At 38.8% G+C, this 22,080-nt stretch overlaps 1 protein-coding gene across 1 annotated transcript; it reads left to right on the top strand.

Annotated features, from left to right (window-relative positions):
- The first annotated feature begins 1,927 nt into the window (after positions 1-1,927).
- Positions 1,928-18,791, top strand: LOC142350305 (uncharacterized). The gene is made up of 4 exons (XM_075402116.1): positions 1,928-2,998; positions 16,853-17,003; positions 17,886-18,004; positions 18,369-18,791. The coding sequence occupies exons 1-4, from the start codon at positions 2,786-2,788 to the stop codon at positions 18,702-18,704; spliced, it is 819 nt and encodes a 272-aa protein (XP_075258231.1). The 5' UTR covers positions 1,928-2,785; the 3' UTR covers positions 18,705-18,791.
- The last annotated feature ends 3,289 nt before the right edge of the window (positions 18,792-22,080 follow it).

Below are 22,080 nucleotides of genomic sequence, written 5' to 3'. Positions count from 1 at the left end.
ATTGGTTTATAAAGAAAAGGCAAGAGCAAGATCTTGCTAGTTGGGAATATTCATAGTTCAAATACGTTTTGGATTCTAATAGGACGCTTTATATGTTATTTTTTCAGTACTTTTGACTTTTTGTTTAGTTTGAACTACAGACCGGAATAATTTTTAGAAAATATCAATTATCAACAGCTCAAATTTACTGACAAAAGGGAGACCAATGATCTTACATAACAATTTCAGCAAAGACCATATTTGTTGTTCGCCTCAACACCGTTTCCAAAAAAAATGTACGCGAAATGTTCTTCTTGTAATAAGTGTTATTGTGTTGTTTCTTGAGTTATTCCCTATAATGACCTGTAAAATTGTTTCCCTAAAAGTTAACAAGTTGAAGAAATTATCATTTTTCTGTTGAAAATTTACGGTTGTTTTTACCATTTTGAAATATTGAAATAAAAAGTTAGTTTTTTGAGATTTGCCAGTTTCAATCTTGTTTTCGCTTTCTTAGATTCTAATCTCTGTAAAGAGAGAAGTCAAATTATTTTTCGAGTGAACTATAGTGTAGTCTTAATTGTTCTATGATTATTTAAATGAATGAGTTCTGGCGTTGATACTACGAGTTTTCATAAATTTTCACAAAAATCCCACTTTGTGTTTTCTGTCTATATGTTACTTATTCTCAATAAAGACAGTTTCCATATCTTTCTATTAAAATGCAAGTCAGGTTTTGGTGTACTTTTACTCTGATGCTATTTTCACTTTTTCATTAATTTTTTTTTGAAATAAATGTATAGACATTCAATTTTGGTCGTAAGTAGTGCATTTTGTTTTTATTTTATTTGTTGTTTCCCTTGCCTCTTACCCTATATAATGGCTCTTTTAGTTATATCTAATGAGTTATTTTTTATTTTTTTTGGTAAGACTTTAGAGCGATTTTTTAATTGTGTTAATCACTTAATTTCGAACAATGGTAAGGTTTGAAAATTTTCTATTTTTCATCTTTTGGTGGACAATTAAGTCAAAAATTGGTAAGCGGGGTTGGAACTTTAAACCTGGTTGTCTTTTCCTCATTTGGTGGATAATAAAGTCAAAAATAGGTTAAGGGTAGAGGAATATTAAGCCTGGTTGTCTTGATTTATAATTGATAATACTATTTCTTAAATCGCAAAGTTGTTTGAACCAAACAGTGACACTAAATAAATGTTGCAGAAAACAAGTTACGGTACAGTGATACTTAGAATAACTGTTCTATGTTCAACAAAAAAATTTACTATGAATCATGATTACAATATTATACACTATTTCTTCTTTTCAGATTTTTTTAATGTTTTGGGGAAGGTAGTTGAAAAATGACTGAATTGAATTAACCCATGACAGTAGTTTTAAAGAAATATATATATATATATATATATATATATATATATATATATATAAATTTGCTGTTTGGAGGGATTGAGATGTACATGTCATCGAGTTACAACCCTGGATGATCTCAGAAAGTAGGATTTTGTTGGATTATAACATCGTGCACAAAATGTTTTCAATCATTTGGTTGGTTATTCAGCTTTATATCCCGATAATTTGACTTTTAGTATTTGAGGCCATATAAAAATGACAGATAGGCTGTTTCCTGTCAGCTAATAAAACTGTTTAGTTTCGAAGACAAACGTCCAAAGATAGGTCCAAAATGGCAGACAGTCCTTTATGAACAATTACGTTCATGGATATTACAAATGGGCCTTTATGAGTAAAATCAAGTTTTTAATTTGTTCACACTTAAAAAAAATAGTAAATTTGTTCACGACGAATTAAGATTTCATGATGGCTTCTGTACAATTCAGCACAGCCTTTAAAAGCAAATCGATGTTCTCATTTTTGGTGACATATTTTCCAAGGAGTTTTCTATTGTGTATAATAAAATATTGAGTTTCCTTGTTTGTAAGTGGTAACACGTGTTAAACTGCATAGCTGAAACCATTACAAAGAATGTTTTTCATAACAATACAAACTCAAATTTATAACTATGTTAGCTTGAGTTTTAAGCCTAGTGTTCAATTTCAACGCAAATGTGATTTAGTTTCCATTGTTCTCAAAAATGAGGGGTGTTGATATCTTTTCAGATATGTAATATTGTTTAATTATTTTTATTGATAGGCATTTTTGACAGATTTCAACATATTTTTCCCTAAGCAGTTTGCTTTTTACCAATTCATACTTAAATATTATTATTCACAGTATGATTTGAATGAAAAAGTAAAATAAGTAAGAAGGAATGAAAGAAAATAAGTAACCTGTAGAATTTTGTTACCTTTTATTAAATATTTAAAACTTCAGGAAACTGAGAACCTTTTAGCTAATGTAAGTTTTGAATCAGCTTGGAAGAATCCAATTGTTACTTGAATTAAAACTTCGACAGCATCTTTTTGCTCAAGCGCCGGATAATTTGATGGAGTGGTTTACTTATGAAGGAAAAAATTGACAGGAAACAAGAAAATAGACAAATTCGTTAGGGTCACTTATTTGGATTATTCAGTATTATGTATTAAGTAATAAGGTTAAATTACTCAAACTTAGTGCTTTTACTTTAAATCATCGTTAAACTTGCCAGTTTACAGTTATATTGAAAGGATCTTTATTCCATTTACAATTCTTATATAAATTGTTTCTCTTTCAAATTTCACAATGGAATCTGTTATGGTCGCACCATTGTTATTGTACTCCCCACTTTTTGGTTGAGACCATGACTAAAAGATTTTGAAATATTTAATTTTGTGATTATTGATACTGAATATTCGACCTGATGAACCGAACACCACCTTCTCTCAACATATCTTCGCCATATATGGGCTTGGCAGGTCACGCGGATGATGACGACGTTTCGCCGATTGTTCGCGTAGCCGACAACATAGTAGCCGCTACTGGTCTTGTCTTCATAATACCCGCAGTGACAGCCTTCAAACGGAAGTTGTTCTTCGAGTGTTGGGTGATAGCCTGTATTGTACCAATTAATTTGGTTAGTATATATTGGTTTCTTGTTAAGTTGCCCCGCGTCGTTAACCAGGATGAGGTTCCAGGCCAAAACTCAACTGTGACATGACCCTTTGAGTCGCAGAGGCGAGGACGGCCTGGAAAACGTCCGCTAACTAAAAGAAGTGTTTAAAACTCTGTCTCCGAACCAAAATTCGTATTATTGGCCGGTATTCCATCTTGACTTACCTTTTAGTACTAATAAAGTGAATGGTTTCGGTGGTTTACATTGATTGGCATATTTTTGATTATTTTCAAGTTTTATTGGGAGCGGGTTTTGTCTGGTGTAGAATAATGACGAAACCATTCAATGATACTTTTACTACTCGGAGTTCTGCTCAAACAATTCTTGTTTCAATTTGATGATTCCTGGCAGTGTTCTATTTGATTTTGAGAAAACAAACTTTCATGACTCTGTTTAATTGCTTGGTGATTCTCTAGCACAATAAGTTAGTAAATGTTGAAGAAAATTGAACATTGACCTAAATAGGACAAAGCAACATAATTGAGGAGAATTATTCTTATTATCATAAGTTTTTGGTTAGAGACCAAGAAAAGAATCCGACCGCTGAAGCTGCCGTTTGTTAGAGTTTTTCCAATTTGTGCTTGTTATTGCCATTTGAAAAATAATAACTTCTTTCATTTCTGTAAACCTAAAACTCTGTTTACCTTCGTATATGTTAACTTTTTTTGGTTACCTTACAATCCCAATTTTGTTCACAAATGTTCAGGAAAGATTTTCAACTATGCTCAATTCCTGGTACTGTTGAATTGAAACGATTGATAAAAAGTATGAATTTTAATTGAAGTATAAGTTGTACTTGAGTGAGGCCACGGATAAACGCGACCCGATTGGAGTTTAATATGCACTTTTTATCTCATTTTTCTTTTCCACAAACAAATTGTCTTCAAAAATTCTCGTTCTCTCCCTAGAACCTTACATTTGTTTGAGTTTGTTCGTAAAAAATCGAAGAATTAGAAACTTAGGCCCTTCCTTGACCTAAAAACACTGTTTAATTCCTGTCATTACAATTATTTAGGTTTCAGTTAATAAAGACTTTTATCAATAAAAGTCTTTATTCAGTATAAAATCTTTTACGCTCTAAATGATGAATGTTATTTGATTGAAAGTAGTTCAAAAACCTTTTATAAAACTCGTGTGGCGGAAATGGTTTAATAGCTTCCTGGCTCTAACCTGCCTCATGTATTTTTTTACCCAACAGGAGTCAAATACGCGATTTTCAACAAATAAGTAGATAGGTTTTGGTTCACGCATTCATTGGTTGCAATTTGTAAACAAGTTCCCCATTTCAGTTTTTTAATTTGTGGTTTTCTAAAAAAATAAATTTTTGTTCCATTCTGTTGTCATATATTACTGAAACACAAGTTTTGGGATGGCAAACTTTTGGTCTCAAGGGTGTTAATTGCAGAACATCAATTCTTTGAAAAACATTGATCAATTAAAAAAGCTCTCATAGTTGTTCCACAATGAAGTTCTCAAGTGGTTAGTTCCTTTTTTTTAACTAAGACAGAAACAGTACATTCTGCGAACAGAAACTGTATATCAGAAGGTGAAAAAACTCTTGAGTTTTTCACTGTTTTTTTTTAATTGACAAACTATTACATTTTGACAGTTAACTTTTTTAGGTAGCAATCTTTATTTGAGGTTCACTATTTTTGATCCATATTTACTCAAAGAAAACTATTTTGATTAAATTAGGTCGTTCCATATAAAAACTCCGAGAAAACTAAAGCCTATCAAATGCTTTTCCTTGTGGCCATCCACAAAAGTAACCATTAATGACAAAGAAATCCTGTTTTCTATTATGTTTGTTGTTACATTTTGCACACTATTCTTCAGTTTGAATACAAAACTTTTTTTTCAGTCTTCTGCAGTTTGTATACAAAACTTTGAAGCCAATGAGTTCCAGCCGTTGACGTTAGATTGATTTTTTTAATTGTTTTTTTCATTAATAAAATGTATAAAACCAGTCTTTTTTAATGACCTCAGTTTTTCTTATGCTTTCTTATGACATATATGGATACAAAAAATTGTTCTTTATTCCGAATTTTATGAAAAAAATGTATTTTTTTAATTGATTGAAAACAGTGTTTGATGTTGATATAAAACTTTGAGCGACTTTTTGGACAAATTTGACTCATTTTGTTGAAAAATTTAGATAGATCCACAATACACACGAATAACAAAAGCTATTTATTAATTTAATAAAGGCGTATCGAAAGTCAATATGATTGTTCCTGCTAATCCGTGTTTCTTTGGGTACAAAATCAGTTTTGTGCATTAGTTCTCACTGAAAAATCATTTGTTGAGCCGTTGGGGTCATTATTCTGCGGACGAGCGCCTCTTGTCAAAAACAATTCTGGTATGCTTTACATTTTCTGGATGAACACCATCCGGCCCGGTGTCACTGCTTTTTGAAAACGTAATTGAGAACATCTGCTTTGTTTGACAGAATTCAAGCTTAAGGGGGCAACAAAATTTCTTATCTATTTGTTAAAGATAACAATATTTTTATTTTCTGAGATTTTTCTAAAAAGAATAATTTTTGATTTTCGGATTTGTAAATGGCTGCCAGAAAGCGTTGAGAACTCAAATTTCACAGCTTATATGCGGCGAAACTATAGAATAGAAAGGTTAGAGGTTTTTAAAAAATGTTTATCTCAGAAAGAAATATGACATGTATAGTACAAAATGAAATATTATTTTCCCTGAAGTTCTGTGGTGACTTTGAATATATAATCATTGTCGTTATTGCTCCTAAAATGGATTTTCATTGCATTTTTTTATTGATTTACCCAGATAAACAAGAAGTTTTTGTGACAATATGATCTATTAAAAAGTTTTGGAGCTACACATAACTGTTAGTTCTTTGAAAAATTGTAACACAATAAAGTTGAGTCATCTGTTAGTAACTAAATAGATGTAAGCGAGAAATATATCATCCAATCAGAATCGAGTATTTAAATTACGTATAGAATTGCGTCTAATATACACAAAAAAGTTCCGGAAAAGTTCTTTTAACCTAATTTTAAGTATATAATACCATGATATGTATCGAATAAGCCGGTTTTTGGCTTAATATTTTTAGGTTCTTTAGACGATTGTTGATCGATTATGAACCGATTCTGACGTCAATAACATCAGACAAAAAACCAGTAAAAGAGCATCAAGAAAAACCTTGCCGTCTAAACTCTCACTTGTTGCTATCTCCAATGCTATGTACGTTGTCTACTTATACGTTGCTTTAAAAAGTTGCTTTATATTGAATTGAAAGAATTGAAAATTCGGTAGTCTGTTTTGAATCACTATTACAGCTACATTTTGGTACCGCGCCCTAAGCTACAAACTGTAAGACAGAACCGAAACGCTTTGTTATTCTTCTTTTTGCAGTGAAATAATATCGATAATTTTAGACGGCCAAAAAATCCATCCCTTTAAAAAGGTCAAGTTTCCCAAATAAGTTATATAGCATATAAGTTAATGGATTAATATAGCAATCGGTCACCAATAAACCCCACAGTTGAAATTTTAAGAGTAAAAAACTTCGATTTTTGAAAATTTTTGGTCGGATTGTCGAAAAATTGTAAAAAGTGACCAAGTTGGTTCGTATATCAAAATTACCTCTGATATAGAGAAAATCGAGAAAACATTATGCTAAATTGTTCAATTTTGAAAATTTTTGGTCAATTTTGATGCAATTCAAAAAACCTTAGAAAATCAATACCGAATATTGATAATTCGTATTTTCAAGTTTAAAACCGTCAGGTTTACTGTATTACCGTTCCGTAATCAAAAATTAGCAAAAAAATTACCAAAACTTGAAAAAATTGGATAAAGGCATAAATATATGACAAATTTGTCAAGATTTTGTGTTTTCATTTAGAAGGCTCGTCAATTGAGTGAAACCCAATACACACAGAAAATCTGTGAAAATATTCACAACCTCCGGCCTACAAAAAAATCGAATTCCCAGAGTTTTGTTTCGCCGCTCGTTTAACGTTTCGTCCGCGTTCTTTTCGCCCTTTAACTTTCCAATTCTCCGTATTCCGTTTTTTTTCAAAAACGTCGCTCTCCCAAAACTTCGCTTTCCGTTTTCGTCGCTATTTTTCCAATTTTCGATGTAGTATGTCATATGTGATGAAGTTTGTTGTTGTTTTTGCTGTAGTATGTTGAGTATGCTAGTATACTGGTTTGTTGTTTAGGTCTTATAGCTTTCTAGGGTGCGACTTAAGTTTATTCTCGAGGTACGGCTGATTGTCCTTTGACTTTTCAACTTTACTAATTTACTAGCCTTCCTGTTGTAGTATATTAATTTTTGCTGCTGTATGTTTGCGTGTAACTGTATGATTGTTAGTTGGTTTGGTTTTTTGCCTTCTAGGGTTTGACTTAAGTTTATTCTGGAGTTACGGCTAGATTGTTTCTTCACTTTTCCAGCTTTCATAGACTGCAAAAGCGCTGCATATTATTTAACTTATGCTGTAGTTTGTTTAATATTGTTGGTATGCTGATCGGTTGTTTAGGTTTGATTATTGCTAGGGTGTGACTTAAGTTTATTCGGGAGTTACGGCTAGTTAATTTCATGTTCTTTTCATCCTTTTAGTATACTATTGTTTGCCGTAATTTACTTTGTTATTTTCATATGTTAAGCCCCATAATGACTTGTGCTAGTTTGTCTCTTGCAGTAGCATCTCTCCTTGTTCCTAGGGTGTGATTTAAGTTTATTCTGGAGTTACTGCTAGTTTGTTCGGCTGAGTTTGTTGCTGTGGTCTGCTAGCATAGTACTTCCCGACGTCCCCGCTCGCTGCTTAATCGGCTCCCGCCCGTTCCTTTCCGTCTTTCGGTTCCGTTGTGCGCTACTCGCTCAACGCCTTCGTTCCGTCCGTCTCGTTTGGCGTTTCCTCGCGCTTCGCTCGTTCAGCGTTTCCGTCCCGTTCTTTGCGTCGCCCGTTTCCTACCCGCGTTTTCGCCAGTTCCGTTCCCTGTTGCGTTGCGCCCGCTCGCCCGTCCTCCCCCGCCCCGTTCGCTCCGTTTCCCGTTTTGTCGTGCTTCGTCCACCAGTCCTCTTTCCCCGGTTGCCTCTATTCCTGTTTAGTCTCACGTTGCTTTCAAGCACGTAAGACGCCCTCTCAAATTTGTTACTCACTTTCGCCGAGTAATTCATTACTCGGTAACTTCTTTTCTGCTCTTCGACGTCTTGATTATCAAGTCGTCGTCATTTGGGTTCGGTATAACCCTCATTCAACGTGTTTAGTTGAAAATTACTCTACGTTGATAAATTTACCATTTCAATATCATGGCCGAACAGCAAGAAAAATTGAAAAAGCTCAATAATGCAAGATCTAATCTAGAATCTGACTTATGTAACATCCATAAGGACATCACAGATGCCATAGATCGTCAAGACAGGAGGGTTAAAATTGAACGCTTGGTTTCTAAGTTGAAGGATGTCTTCAGTAAACTGGTGGAGAAGAATGAAGAACTATTTGAATTGGCCAGTAAAACGGAGAACCCAGATTCAATTTACCCTGTCCTTGAGCAATGGTTGGATGATGTAACTAAGAACAATGATAAATTCTTGCTTGCGGCTAGAAGCTATATTGACTCAGTTGCCCACCGAGACACCGTATGTGAGGGCGTTAACCCTCAAGGGCAGTCTAAGAGAATTTCACGTCGAACAGCATCATCAGTGTCTAGCCAGCGAAAACATTACTTTCTAATGGCAAAACTAAAACGCGAAGAGGCCGAGAAACGAGAACAAGCTGCCATGCGCCTCGCTAAGCAAAAACACAAAATTGCCATGAGAAAAAAGGAGCTTGAAATACAAATGGAGCAGATGGCACTTCAAGAATTAGAGGAAGACCACCGCCAGCGTGTTGTCGCAGCTAAATTAAATGAGGCTGAATTAATGGATAACCATTCATTGTTTAGTCACCACTCAAGTGAATTGAATTTGCTGAAAGATAGGGGATCAGATAGAAATCAGACACTTGTTCAGGATTGTGTAAATTCTTTTCCAGCAGGTAATTCATCGACTGCTGCAAGTGAGTTAATTTTTCTCGTCCTGGTTCAGCAATCGCTGACCCTCCTGTTCAAGATACTGCCCCTGGTAACCATCCAGAAAACACAAATAATGTTGCCGGTAACTTGAATCACCTTGAAATGCTTTCTCAGTACACACGGCCACGAGTTGCAATTTCTGTTGCTCAGCAAGAAGCGTTGTATCGAGAATACCTCCAGGCTCAACTACAGCAATCACTCAGTGATAAGAGGACACATAGTCCCTCAGACAGTGGTAAGGTGAACCAAGTGAACCAAGTACCAGTCAACGTAAAAAATGTCGCACTCCCACCACATCAACCACCTATGCAAACTCCCGGGCCACCAACACCCGTTATGGCACCAACGAACTCCATTATTGTACCTGATCTTTCCACCAACCCACAAGTAAATAAATTCTTGGGTCCAAAAAGCTCCAGTGTGCTTTGTCAATTACACATGTCGATGCCTCATGTTCCGCAACAACAGAATCCACCTCAAAGTAATATTCCACACCAAACACAAGTCCCTATTGCCCATTCCTCGCACAATGTACCTCCAATTCTAAACCCACTCGTGAGCCCGCCTCCTGTATTCCCGCCTCAACAATTATATAATCCTCAGCCTCCCATGGTTCCGTCGCCCATTCCAGCGAGCGCAACAGCATACTTACCCGTCCCCAACATTCCACAATAAAACATTGTCCGTTCACCTCAAACCCGCCTGGTACCGTGTCCTACAGCACAAAGACCTCCCCAGAACTGTAACCTTGATCTAAACTTGTGGAGTTTTCCTCAGAATAAACCCCCAAACGTAAACCAGGCGACAAATAATGCTACCGTCTATAAAAATGTTCAACGGTTTCTACCCCCAAGCACAGCTAACCCCGCTATCAGCCATCCCATCTTGCAAATGAGTGCACAACATAATCCGAATAGCAACTACGCAGCAACTTGTAGCATCCCTGTTAACGCCTTTAGTACAACTACTAACATCGCACCACCCTTTGTCACGTCGGTTATAGATCCAACATACGTGCATACTGCTCCGATACCATTGTGCTGGGGTGGCCCACCGCATCCCACGCCTCCAGCGCCAGCATCCGAAAATGCTAGTTTGATTAAGGCATTCACTGACGCCTTATCTAGCAAGAGGAATGACCCACTACCCGAATGGAAGTTTTCCCAATACAATGGGGATCCCCTACAGTGACACGAATGGTATGGTCAATTTAAAAGCGCAATTGACTCTCAGTCCTTAACTGATGATGTAAAATTGACATACCTTAATACCCTCGTAACAGGTAAAGCTAAAACAGCTATAGTTGATTTCGCCTACTGCGGCGCAATGTACAAAGACGCACTGAGGACCTTAGAACGTAAATTTGGCGAACCACAGGCGGTTATAAGTGCACATTTGGCCAAACTCAACAGCTTTCCACCACTGAAGATGCACAATAGCGATAACATCATTAACTACTAGGGCTGCATTTCAAGTCTTGTCGGGGTAATTAAATCGCTGTCATATGATTCGGATTTAAAGATTGCCGTGCTTCTTAACACTGCCGTGCAGAAGCTACCACCCAACATGAAGGAGTCATGGTCACTCTTCACGGTCAAAAAGCATTGGGTGAAACCTAACCTTCTCGATTTCAACGATTGGTTGAAAGAGAAGGCCGAAGCGCACGATTTAATGAAGAATACCGCAACTAAAGCAAGGACTGAGGATACCAACAACTCAGTAACAAGATCAAAAGTTGCTTCAAAGGCATTTGCTGCAAATACGCAACAGAAGAGTAACCTTATGCCGCAACAGAGACCTCCGTTAACATCAATCTCTTGTTGCATTGTATGCAAAGGCAGCCACCGGTTGTGGGAATGCCGTGTATTTAAGGAAAAGACCCCCACGCAGAGAGCCAAGGTTGTGGCTGAGGCGAAGCTCTGTTTCTCTTGTTTTCGTGACAAACACATGTTTAGGCAATGCCCAAGTCCCCGTAAGTGTAGGAAAGATGGTTGCAACAGCTCCCATAACACTTTACTTCATGGAGCTGAAAGGGTTTTTCCAGCTAAACCCTCAACAAACAACAACATCGATACTTCGAAGTCGAACGCAGGTACAAGTAGGCCATCTACTGGTCAACAGCAACCAAGCAAAACAACCACTTTGTCTTCCGTGACGGATGTCAAAGGCCTCCTTCAGGTCACGGAACTGAAAGTTACTAATTCTTCTGGTACTAGTACTACGGCGTTGGTTTTATGCGATACCGCTTGCAGTAACTCTTGGGTGTCCGATAGTCTCACAGCTAGACTCGGTTTGCAGGGTACCGCATTAAAACTGACCGTTACGGGTATAAACACGGAAGAACTCATAGACACAAAGGTGGTTCAATTGACTGTGACACCTCATAAAGACCAAGACTTCGAAGCATTCACTGTGCGTCCCTACAGGAGGGAAACATTAAACGTAGGTTCTTACATCATTGACGTCAAGTCCATGCAGGAAACTTACCCACATTTGGCAGTTCTAGATCCAGTAAGATATAGCTATGGTGAAACTGAGATGATACTTGGACAGGATGTCTACCATGCCATCCGCCCGTTTCAGCCGACGAAAAGTGCTCACCGTTCGCTGTCCGCTTGCCCATAGGTGTGGTTTTAAGTGGCCCACTCCCGTCAAGTTCAAGTTTAGTCTCGGTGTGTTTCAAAGCCAATATTGAACAGGATTTTGAATTAGCTTGTCAGGTTAAATCTTGGTATGATATGGAATCGTACGGCGCGTTCAAGCAATTTGACCCACGATCCGCAGCGGATGCTCGCGCGCAGGAAATACTTGAAACAACAACTTTCCATAACAGCCGAAGATACGATGTCGGTATGTTATGGGCTGATGACAACGGCCAGCTCCCGAATATTTACTTTTCATCACTGGTGCAGCTCAAGTCTCTCGAAAAGTGGCTCCCGAGGGATACATCATTGAAAGAAAATTATGCTAATACCATCCGTGAAGACTTGGAAAAAGGTTACATGATTACAGTCCCTGATGCTCACAAGGTTGAGCAGCGGTCGGATAAAGAGCGGTACCTACCACATCACCCCGTAATCAACCCGAACAAACCGGGGAAAGTGCGTAGGGTATTAAATGGTGCAGCAAAGTTCCACGGTACTTCTTTGAATAAATCTTTGCTCACTGGCCGCGACCTGCTCCAAAACCTAATCCACGTACTACTTAGGTTCCGTCATTATCAATTCGCGCTGTCCGCAGATATCGAGGGTAGGTTCCTCCAAGTGGGTGTCCCTGACTGTGACCAGCCATCATTGCGTTTTTTGTGGCGAGAGGACCCCACAACAAACGTTGTAGTGTATCAATACACGCGCCATATATTCGGGGCTTAAGACTCGCCCACATGCGCTAACTATGCACTGCAACGCACGGCCCGAGACAATGTTAATCAGTACCCGGAAGCAACCAGAGCCGTCCTAGAAAGCTTCTACATGGACGATTACTTGGATTCGGTGGAGTCACCTGAGAGGGCTCTCAAGAGATCGAAGGAGTTGGTGCATCTTCTCCATATAAGTGGGTTCAAGCTTACTAAGTTTGTAAGCAATGTACCAAATCTGGCTGATCGAATTCATGGGTCAACTCAGTCTACCCAACCAAAAGTAATTGCATCATCTAAGGAGGATTCTTTGCACGTGCTTGGGTTGAAATGGGATCACAACAATAATACTCTAGTTGTGAGTCGGGGTACCTCCAGTACAGTAATTAAGTCTTTAACACAACGCTTGGTATTGAGCCTAGTATCTAAGGTGTTTGATCCCATCGGCCTAGTGGCACCATTTACTGTTCGAAATCTGTGTCCGATTGTTCCTAAAGGACATCTGGCGTGTCAGCGGGCAGCACTGGGATGAAGAATTACCAAAAGACACTGTAGAAAAGTTCCTCGAGTGGAGTGTAGAACTACCCAAGCTTGCCGAAATCACCATACCAAGGAGCTACTTTTCGGGAAAATTTAAACACCTGGAACTACACATGTTTGGTGATAGTTCCCAAGAGGTCTTCAGCGCTGTTGCATTTCTCCGAGCTCAAGTAAACACTTCTAGTGTGCCAAAAACAGAGCTTGCATTTGTCCTGGGTAAAGCTCGTGTAGCACCTATGAAAGTGCTGACAATTCCAAAGCTAGAGCTGCAAGCTGCTTTACTGGCCGCTCCGTTGAAACAAGATATCTGTCGAGCCCTTACTGTGCATGTCAACAAATCTTATATGTGGTCTGACAGTACTACTGTCTTGCAGTGGCTCAACTCCACAAGCAAGCAGCCAATATTTGTTGCCAACCGCGTATGCGAGATTTTAGAACACGCTAGCGTTGAAGAATGGAACCACGTTGCCTCAAGCGATAATCCAGCAGATGCCGGTACTCGTGGTATGTCCGCTGAGGTTTTGCAATCAAGTAGCTGGGTGAGGGGTGCAGATTTCTTAAGGACCAAGGAAATCCCGTTCGAACCAAGCACTGAAGTAGTTAATAACATCAAACTCGGTATAGTAACTAAGGAAACTGATGAAACAAATACATCATTGGCGGCATCCGTAACCAAGTCAACTAAAGAACCGCCCCCGCAACTAATTCCCTTCGATAAGTACAATTCTTATCAGACGTTGCTACGGATAACAGCGTACGCACTCCGCTTGTTACCTTCTCAAGAATGTTACCGTAATGCCGATGGTAGCATCATAGACCCCACGGAGCTTGAAGAAGCCGAGCGTCATCTCCAGTATCTTGTCCAAGGGGAGTCATTTAATGCGGAGAGAAAAGATCTCCTCGAAAACAAACCCGTTAAACGGAGTAGTCGTATTGCCCCGTTTTCTCCCTTTATTGGGCCAAATCGTCTTATCTGATCGGCAGGCCGCATCAAGCGGTTGGTCGAAGTTGACTTTGATGTGAAACATCCTATCGTTCACGACGCACGCCATGCATTTGTAAAGTTGTTCCTCAATCACACCCACGTTAAACATCATCATCAAGGTATTGACTCTCTGCGAGCTAAAGTACAAGAACGTTATACCATCCTCAAATTACGATCCTCACTGCGTTCAATTAAATCCAACTGCGTCACGTGCAGAATGTTCCGCGCTGCCACTATTCAACCCATTATGGCTGACCTCCCAGTAGAAAGACTCGCATACCAGTCTCCTCCCTTCACGAACACCGGGGTCGACTACTTCGGCCCGTTTTATGTTACTGTACGTAGGACTACCGAGAAGAGGTGGGGTTTCCTCTTCACATGCTTAACTACTCGTGCCGTTCATGTCGAAATTGTTCCTTCCATGGACGCCACTTCGCGTGTAATGGGAGTGGAGCGGTTCGTCTCCCGTCGGGGTACAGCAGCCATTCTTTGGTCAGACAATGGCACTAACTTTGTTGGCGCGGAAAAAAAAAACTACGCGAGAACACCGAAAAGTGGAACACCACCAACATCTCCGTGGAACTTGCCCACAAAGGCATCAAGTGGAGGTTCAACCCGCCCAGTGCGCCACACCAAAGTGGCATCTGGGAGAGGCTAGTAGGTAGTTTCAAGTGCGTACTTTACACAATCCTTGGAACACGTCGCCCCACAGATAAGGTTTTAAGTAGCACTTTTTGTCTGGTCGAACATGCACTTAATTCACGTCTGTTAACGCCCGTAAGCGCCGACCCGTCCGACCTAGGCGCATTAACACCTAATCACTTTCTCCTCGGTAACCATGCACGTAATCTTCCTTCCATCATTGGTGCAGATGAATTTGATCACCGTAAGCGTTACGCCCGCGCGCAGACTTACGCTAACGCTATTTGGTCTCGTTGGATCAAAAGTACGTACCAGCGCTGAACCGACGTTCCAAGTGGCAGACAACTGCCGAGCTTGACCTTAAGACTGGTGATTTGGTATGGGTAGTTGAAGAGACCAACCCAAGGGGTTACTACCCCACTGCTCGGATCACTGAACTCCGTTACGGTTCCGACAGCGTCGCACGCTCCGCCGTATTGCGCACGTCCTCCGGATCGCTCGTTCGCCCGCTTGTAAAATTAGTACCCGTTCTCCCAGCATCTTCTTCTGGGCCGGAGGATGTTAGTAACTAAATAGATGTAAGCGAGAAATATATCATCCAATCAGAATCGAGTATTTAAATTACGTATAGAATTGCGTCTAATATACACAAAAAGTTCCGGAATAGTTCGTATAACCTAATTTTAAGTATATAATACCATGATATGTATCGAATAAGGCGGTTTTCGGCTTAATATTTTTAGGTTCTTTAGACGATTGTTGATCGATTCTGACGTCAATAACATCAGACAAATAACCAGTAAAAGAGCATCAAAAAAACCTTGCCGTCTAAACTCTCACTTGTTGCTGTCTCCAATGCTATGTACGTTGTCTACTTATACATTGCTTTAAAACGTTGCTTTATATTGAATTGAAAGAATTGAAAATTCGGTAGTCTGTTGTTTTGAATCACTATTACAGCTACATCATCCTATCTTTGAAAAACTGTGACAGATAACCAGTTTGTATACAAAATTGTGAGACAATAGAAGAAAACGAAAACAACCCCAGTCTAATTATGGATTGGAAAAAACCCAAGAAAAATATACCCACATGAAAACAAAAACTTTACTATCAGAAACCTAAAAATAAAATGACCATAAAATGTAATGATGAATGACATAAGGTTTATTTCCGTGAGAGTTTTTTTCCTTCGGGGTCCATTTAATGAATGCAAATTTCATTTTCACTAAAACTGATGTTTGTTTGAGCGTTAGTTTAAGTTAAACTCATCCATAAAAGGTAGGTATTGGCAATGGGCTTGAAATGTTTCGAGGTCAGAATATTCGGGAAATGGTTGAGTTACTGCTGCACGGGAGGCTAGTCATGAACCTGGGGGACCCAATTAATGCTGTCTTTTCTGCCGACGTGTGCTCACGTCAGAGCTATAACTGAAGTGAATGGGAATAATTGAGCGCCTAAGTGAGGCATGTAAACGGACGTATTGCCGCACTTAAGTGAGGCATGTAAACGGAAACTTGAGTATTATGGCAGCCAACTGGTTGATTCCTAGCATAATTTTGGTGCAAAAATGAGCAAATAAGATGAAAAATTCAAATCATGCATTCAGTTTCTGGTTATGCTCCTGCCATATTCTTGTCTAAGCGGAACTGTTGATATCGATCTTCTGCTTAGATGGAGATTTCTTCATGTGGCGTTTTCAAAAATTAAAATTCTCAAAGCTTCGCATTTTTTTCTGATACAAATTAGATCAAACCTTGCTAAAACTTGGGCATTAATTGAGATACATTGACAATATTTACAAATTTTGATTTTCAGAAGATTATAAAAACGACGAATAGTTGATTTTGCTTAAAATTTGTGAAACTTAAAGGGGCAAAAACCTTTCTTGGTTAAACCAAAATTTGGATAGATAGACGAGGCCGTGATAACAAGGAATTATGAGACAGAACGGGTTTTTAGAGATGCCCATATTCAAGAACTCAAGATCAGTTGGTTTGTTATAGCTCACTATATTTCCGCCTGAGAGATGCTCGTTGAAACCGGTCCATTTTCGATGTAGTTGCGACTGTTAACACGCTGATAACAAAATATCATTTATGTAATTTTTTCTGAAGACATTTGTTGAGCATAGCATATATGACACTGAGATAAAATCAGCGTTCAAGTGTTACTAACATATTAAGTCACATATAATATGACTAACATATAGAACCGTTAATATTTTTTCGTGTTTCAGTTGTTTGACTTCTGTGACCTTTCACCTGACCTCTGTCTGGTTGAGACTACAAAAGTGTGGATGAAAGCATTCACATATCTCATCATTCTGGACCTTGCCTATCTCTATGCCAACATTTCCATATACTACAGGGCACCTCTCGTGCTGACAGGTGATAATATTGTACAAAATACCCAAGAATCTCCATTGCAGCCGACTCCTGAATCCAAGATTTGGAATAGGGCGGGGTGATGTAATTCGGATCTATTTCTGCTTCAACTCACAGTTTTTTATAACCCCCATCACTAATTATGCATGGTTATAGAGCCCCTCTTTTTTAAAAAAAATAGTACGTGCACATGGGGGAACACTGCTGAACAAGCGTGGGGAGGGGGGAAGAATGAAACATGTAACTCCTCAAGAGTTACATTTTGAGGCTCCACTCATGATTTCAGACTCCACTCATGATTTCACCATGTAACAAATTACCCTGTCAATTTTTCATAAAAATGGGAGGAATTTGAGACAAGTGAAAATGGGAGGAAGTGCTATGAAACAACTACAATATGACCGTTTACTTGTACGATCCTGTGAGTGATTGGCGCCATTCTGGTAATGTACCAGGAGGCACGTGTTAAAAACTGTAACTTTAAGAAACACCAAGTCATAATATTGATTATATAGATGTAATTCAATGGTTTAAAAATTGATGACTTTTTCATTGTAGCAAAAGAAGATTTGTGAAGCAAATCTCACGAAAGTTTTAACTGTTGACAAGGAACAACAGTGGGCAAAGGGTAGCCCAGGCATATCGTGCCAAAGTAACTATAACTCAAGGGCCTTTTTTGAAACACCACCAACACTGGCGTCAGTGAAGCAATCTGATTAGTTTGCTCCTCTGACGTCGGCCACAGCACCACCAACACTACACATTCAATATTAACTGAAGGCGGAACACCGCACAGGTAAGATCCTGCACTAAAACAGTCGGAGGCTGACCAGGAGTGATTGTTAAGTTTTGTGAAGTGTAAGTGAATGAATTGAACTGTTTTAGAAGTGTCTCTGCTGACATTTCTGTACCAAGCACTAGTGTTCGAGAGGGGAGTTGGAAGTGTGGCATTCATAGACGGGGCAGTCGGAATCATAGCACTCATTACAGCATTCGAGTCATGGGTAATCTATTTTTTTATCTATTAATTAATCTTTATCCTTAACTATTCATTGACTGACAGATTTAAAAGGGCAAATTGAAATCTTTTTTATTAATGATTCATCTCATGTTTTTGGGTTTTCGCATTTGAGTCAATTTTGATTTTAAATGGGTCAGACTTGGGTCATTTTTAATTTTTTTTATATGTCTGACTTGGAGCAATTCTTATTTTAAAATAATCAGAATTTGGTCCTTTCTGAGATTTTCCTTGCCTTATTTTCTTCCATCGTCTAAAAATACTCGATACAGAGTCGAAAAAGTGCGGTAAAAGTTCGAGAAAGGGGAAAACATTTTTGTTTAATTCACTAACTTGTCTATTTTATTTAGATTCACAAAATCCTTACCAATAAACTAGAAGGAAAACCCGAGAAGGAGAAGATCAAAAAACAAGATGAGCAAAAACAAGACACAAACAACCAAAGTAAAAATGACCTATCCGAAGATGAACAACCATACACAGATCCAGGCACCTGGATGATCCTTCTGGCATTTTGTGGGATTGTTTACGTGTTTTTGTTTATTTTTCCAGCCAATCAGGAGGAAAGAGGAACCCTAGCATTGCTTATTCACGCGTTTCTTCACACAGTATGGCATGGATTGCTCAGTGCAACGGCCACCCTTTTGGTGAACATTTTGGAAGAAGTTCCATTTGTTGTGGATTGATTCCGGGATTTGTTTCCTTTTCATCCGTAAACAAAAATTGTGTTTTCACCACTATGTATGAACAAACTACCCAGGTTTGTGCCTTGACTTATGAAAAGACTAAAATTTTAGTATGGAGGTAGGGGTGATGGAGGGCCAACATTGGCGACAAATACGCGGCCCAGCATCCTACTTATTGATGAGCTAACGTCTTTTCATGAGTCCGTCATGGGTTTTAATACACTTTTTTAGAGTCAAGTTTTATACCAGTTTTGGTCCGGGATAGACTGTTCATACATGGAGGCCTAAAACTGGATAATGTATGTTTTTTTCACTGATAATAGTTTGTATAAGCTAATAAGCTAATATGAGATAAGACCAGCCTTTATAATTTGTAGTCAATTAATTTTGCGGCGGGCAGGAAACATTTCCCGATCCACAAACTCTTAGATTGTAATCCGATTATTTTGAGTGCTATAAGACAATAAAAAAAATTTTTTAGTGAAAACGAAAATAAGACTAATAAATATTTGTAATTATTGACGTTTTTCAATTTTAAGATTATAACCTTGATCCTACCGTTGACGGTAATTCAAGAAAAAGTGATATCAGATAAGCGACATAATGAGATCAAGAAAGGTTGACATAGGAAAACGTTTAAACAATCACAGAAACATTCTGAAGAAGGGAGAAACCATGAAAGACCTGAAGAACGGACCCATGAAAGTCATTGAAATGAGCCATTAAAAAAATCTATTAAAATTCCAAGTAGAAAAAACTATTTTCGAATAGGATATTCGAACAGGATATTCAAATAGGAATTAACTCTTAATTTTTCTCATTCAAAAGAAACCTCGGAGATCGAATCTGGAGCGCTCTCTTAGCAGCCTTTTATTTGAGCTGATCAGACCCTGAATGAGGCCTGGGGCCTTCTCTAGCTCTTTTTCTGAATCAGGCCTGATCGTCTCAGTAGATAAGGTACGGGATATCTAACAGAAAATGAAAATTTGACCCAAAAATAAGCGCAAAATTTAAAAGGGGACGTTTTTGGAGATGTCGTCTGATAAAAACCCTGAGTAACTAAAATACGCTATTGGAGTACTGCTATGGTACGGGAAAAATATACCTCTTGAAGAGGCGTTTCAACTTGAGCCTAGACAAATATGGGTGCTAGGAAAATTGGCCGACAGGGCGTTTAGCCGACAAAGAAAAATGAGAAATTTAGCCGACAGTTTTATCGTAATTGGTAATAAAAGTCCATAGTTGGTCCGTAAATCAGTAGTTCGGTTGTGATAGATACATATCAAGTCCCAAGGGCCGCTGAGGCATGGCCATGGCCCGCGAGGCATGGTCAGATGCGGTAAAATACGGTCCGACCACGGATAGACTTTCGTTACACTAGTCGATGAAAAAACTGCGGTATATTTGTCCGCTTACGAAATATTGTTTTGAATTGGCCAATCACGGCTTCAGAATAACTTTTATTGTTCATTTTACTTAAATTGTCGGTTAAGTTTCTCATTTTTTGGTTGTCGGCTAAACACCCTGTCGGCCAATACGGCGGCCACTACAAATCTGATCTTGCATGACTTGTCAACGTGTTTTAAGTGGCGAACGCAAAGGAAGCCGAAGTAAAAGTAAGCCGACAGAAAAGCAAGCCGAAAGTTATGTAATAGTTATGTAATCTATCAGAAATAATACATAGTAGCCGTTACAATCAATACTGCGCGTAGTGTCATAGTGCATAATGTATTCCAATGCACCAAAGAAAAAAAAATACGTCAATTTTTAGACATCTAGTGGGTACGGGCCTCAGCGGACCGCTGTCCATGGTCCTGCCGCTCATCCGCCGTGGGATGTAATCCGGAAAGCACGGGCCGGTTATTGCGGCGAAGCCGCGACGCGCGCGAAGCGCGCCCACCGGCCCGCGAGGGGCAACTTAAAATACGGGTATCCCAAAATTTTTCGGCCTATGTCTCATTTTCAAAATTCGGCTTGCTTGCCTATCGGCTTGCTTGACCACCACCGTTTTAAGTATCGTTTCACCTGGTGCTACTTTTGGTTTTGCTAACGTTAAAAGAGACCCCTAGAGCAACGCTGGTTTCAGAATGCGGAAAAGGAATCCTATTTACATGACTTATTAAAACTCTAATCTCTCCTATGTGATGATGGTAAAATGTCTCCTTTGGGTACTCACAAGTAGGATTTTCTCATTTGGCTGATCAACTCATAAGCAAAGGGGTCAGTTCATATCAAAGCCCGCTGTCCAAGGCACATATGTGGATTTGACATTTGTATCATGCATTAGAATAAAATTGAAGTACTTCTGCGGAGCCAATAGTCAATGAAACAATGTTATGAGAGTCTTAAAAAGTATCGCTTCTCCTCTAGTAAAATTTCTGGGAAGCAAGACATCTTGGGTTACATAACAATATACCCAATGCCGAAATAAAAAAGTTGAGGTGCAAGACCGAGGCCGGGTATGTTCAGACCGATAGGAATGCACGAGGGTGGCGTTGTGCGTTCAAAATTACACTGTCTGGAAACACGAATGAACGCATGAAAGTCTGGACATGAACGCACCAAAATCTGGACATGGACGCATGAAAGTCTGGACATGAACGCACCAAAATCTGGACATGAACGCATGCAAGTCTGAACATGAACGAAGGTATGGACGTACAAAGGGCTGGCATCTAAGCTTGCGTACCCAATGTCCTTAGCCCAATTTATTCATATTGATCCTTTCGTTCAATAATCCGATTACAAATTAGCACTCGGTATTTCAAGCTTGTTTTTATCATACTTAAGCGCATAATTTAATCTCGGTTGTGATTGTTTCATATCAAATTCCTCGGGCTGTTGAGGAATGGTCATGTCCTGCGAAGCATGGCCAAACGTACTAGTGAAATATTATGCCTAATAATCGTTCTTGTAATTTCAACTTTAAGTACTGGGTATGTTTTGGGTGTTTTGTCCTGACATCGTAAATTTGCATGCCTTTGCACGTACACTGAATAAGCGATATTGTCCATACTTCATTTTCTGGTTTATTTCCTATTATATCTTCTGTCCATGATCAGATCTTTCATTGAAACAGAAATTTAGAATGCTCAACTTTCAGCATACAAATCCGGTACAGTTCTCTCTGTTCAATTTTAACGCCTTACCGAGCTCAATGAAGTATTTTCACTAGATTAGGTAGATCTAAAATATTAATGCTACCTAAGAGTTTTGAAAACCAAAAATTAATTGAACGGAAGTTGCAATCTCTCTCTTTATGTATTAGCTTAACTTCAGTTAAGCTTGCAACTTGCAGGATTTTAGAACTGTGATGGTTTTTAAAGCACACCAAGAAAATTAGAAGTTATTCTTTGTAAATCGTCCGTCTGCAAAG

Source organism: Convolutriloba macropyga, chromosome 12 (assembly GCF_964194025.1).
Source record: "Convolutriloba macropyga chromosome 12, txConMacr16.3, whole genome shotgun sequence".
Classification (NCBI taxonomy): Eukaryota; Metazoa; Xenacoelomorpha; order Acoela; family Convolutidae; genus Convolutriloba; species Convolutriloba macropyga.
The sequence above is the reverse complement of the archived record's forward strand: the minus strand, read 5'-3'. Positions and strand labels throughout refer to the sequence as shown.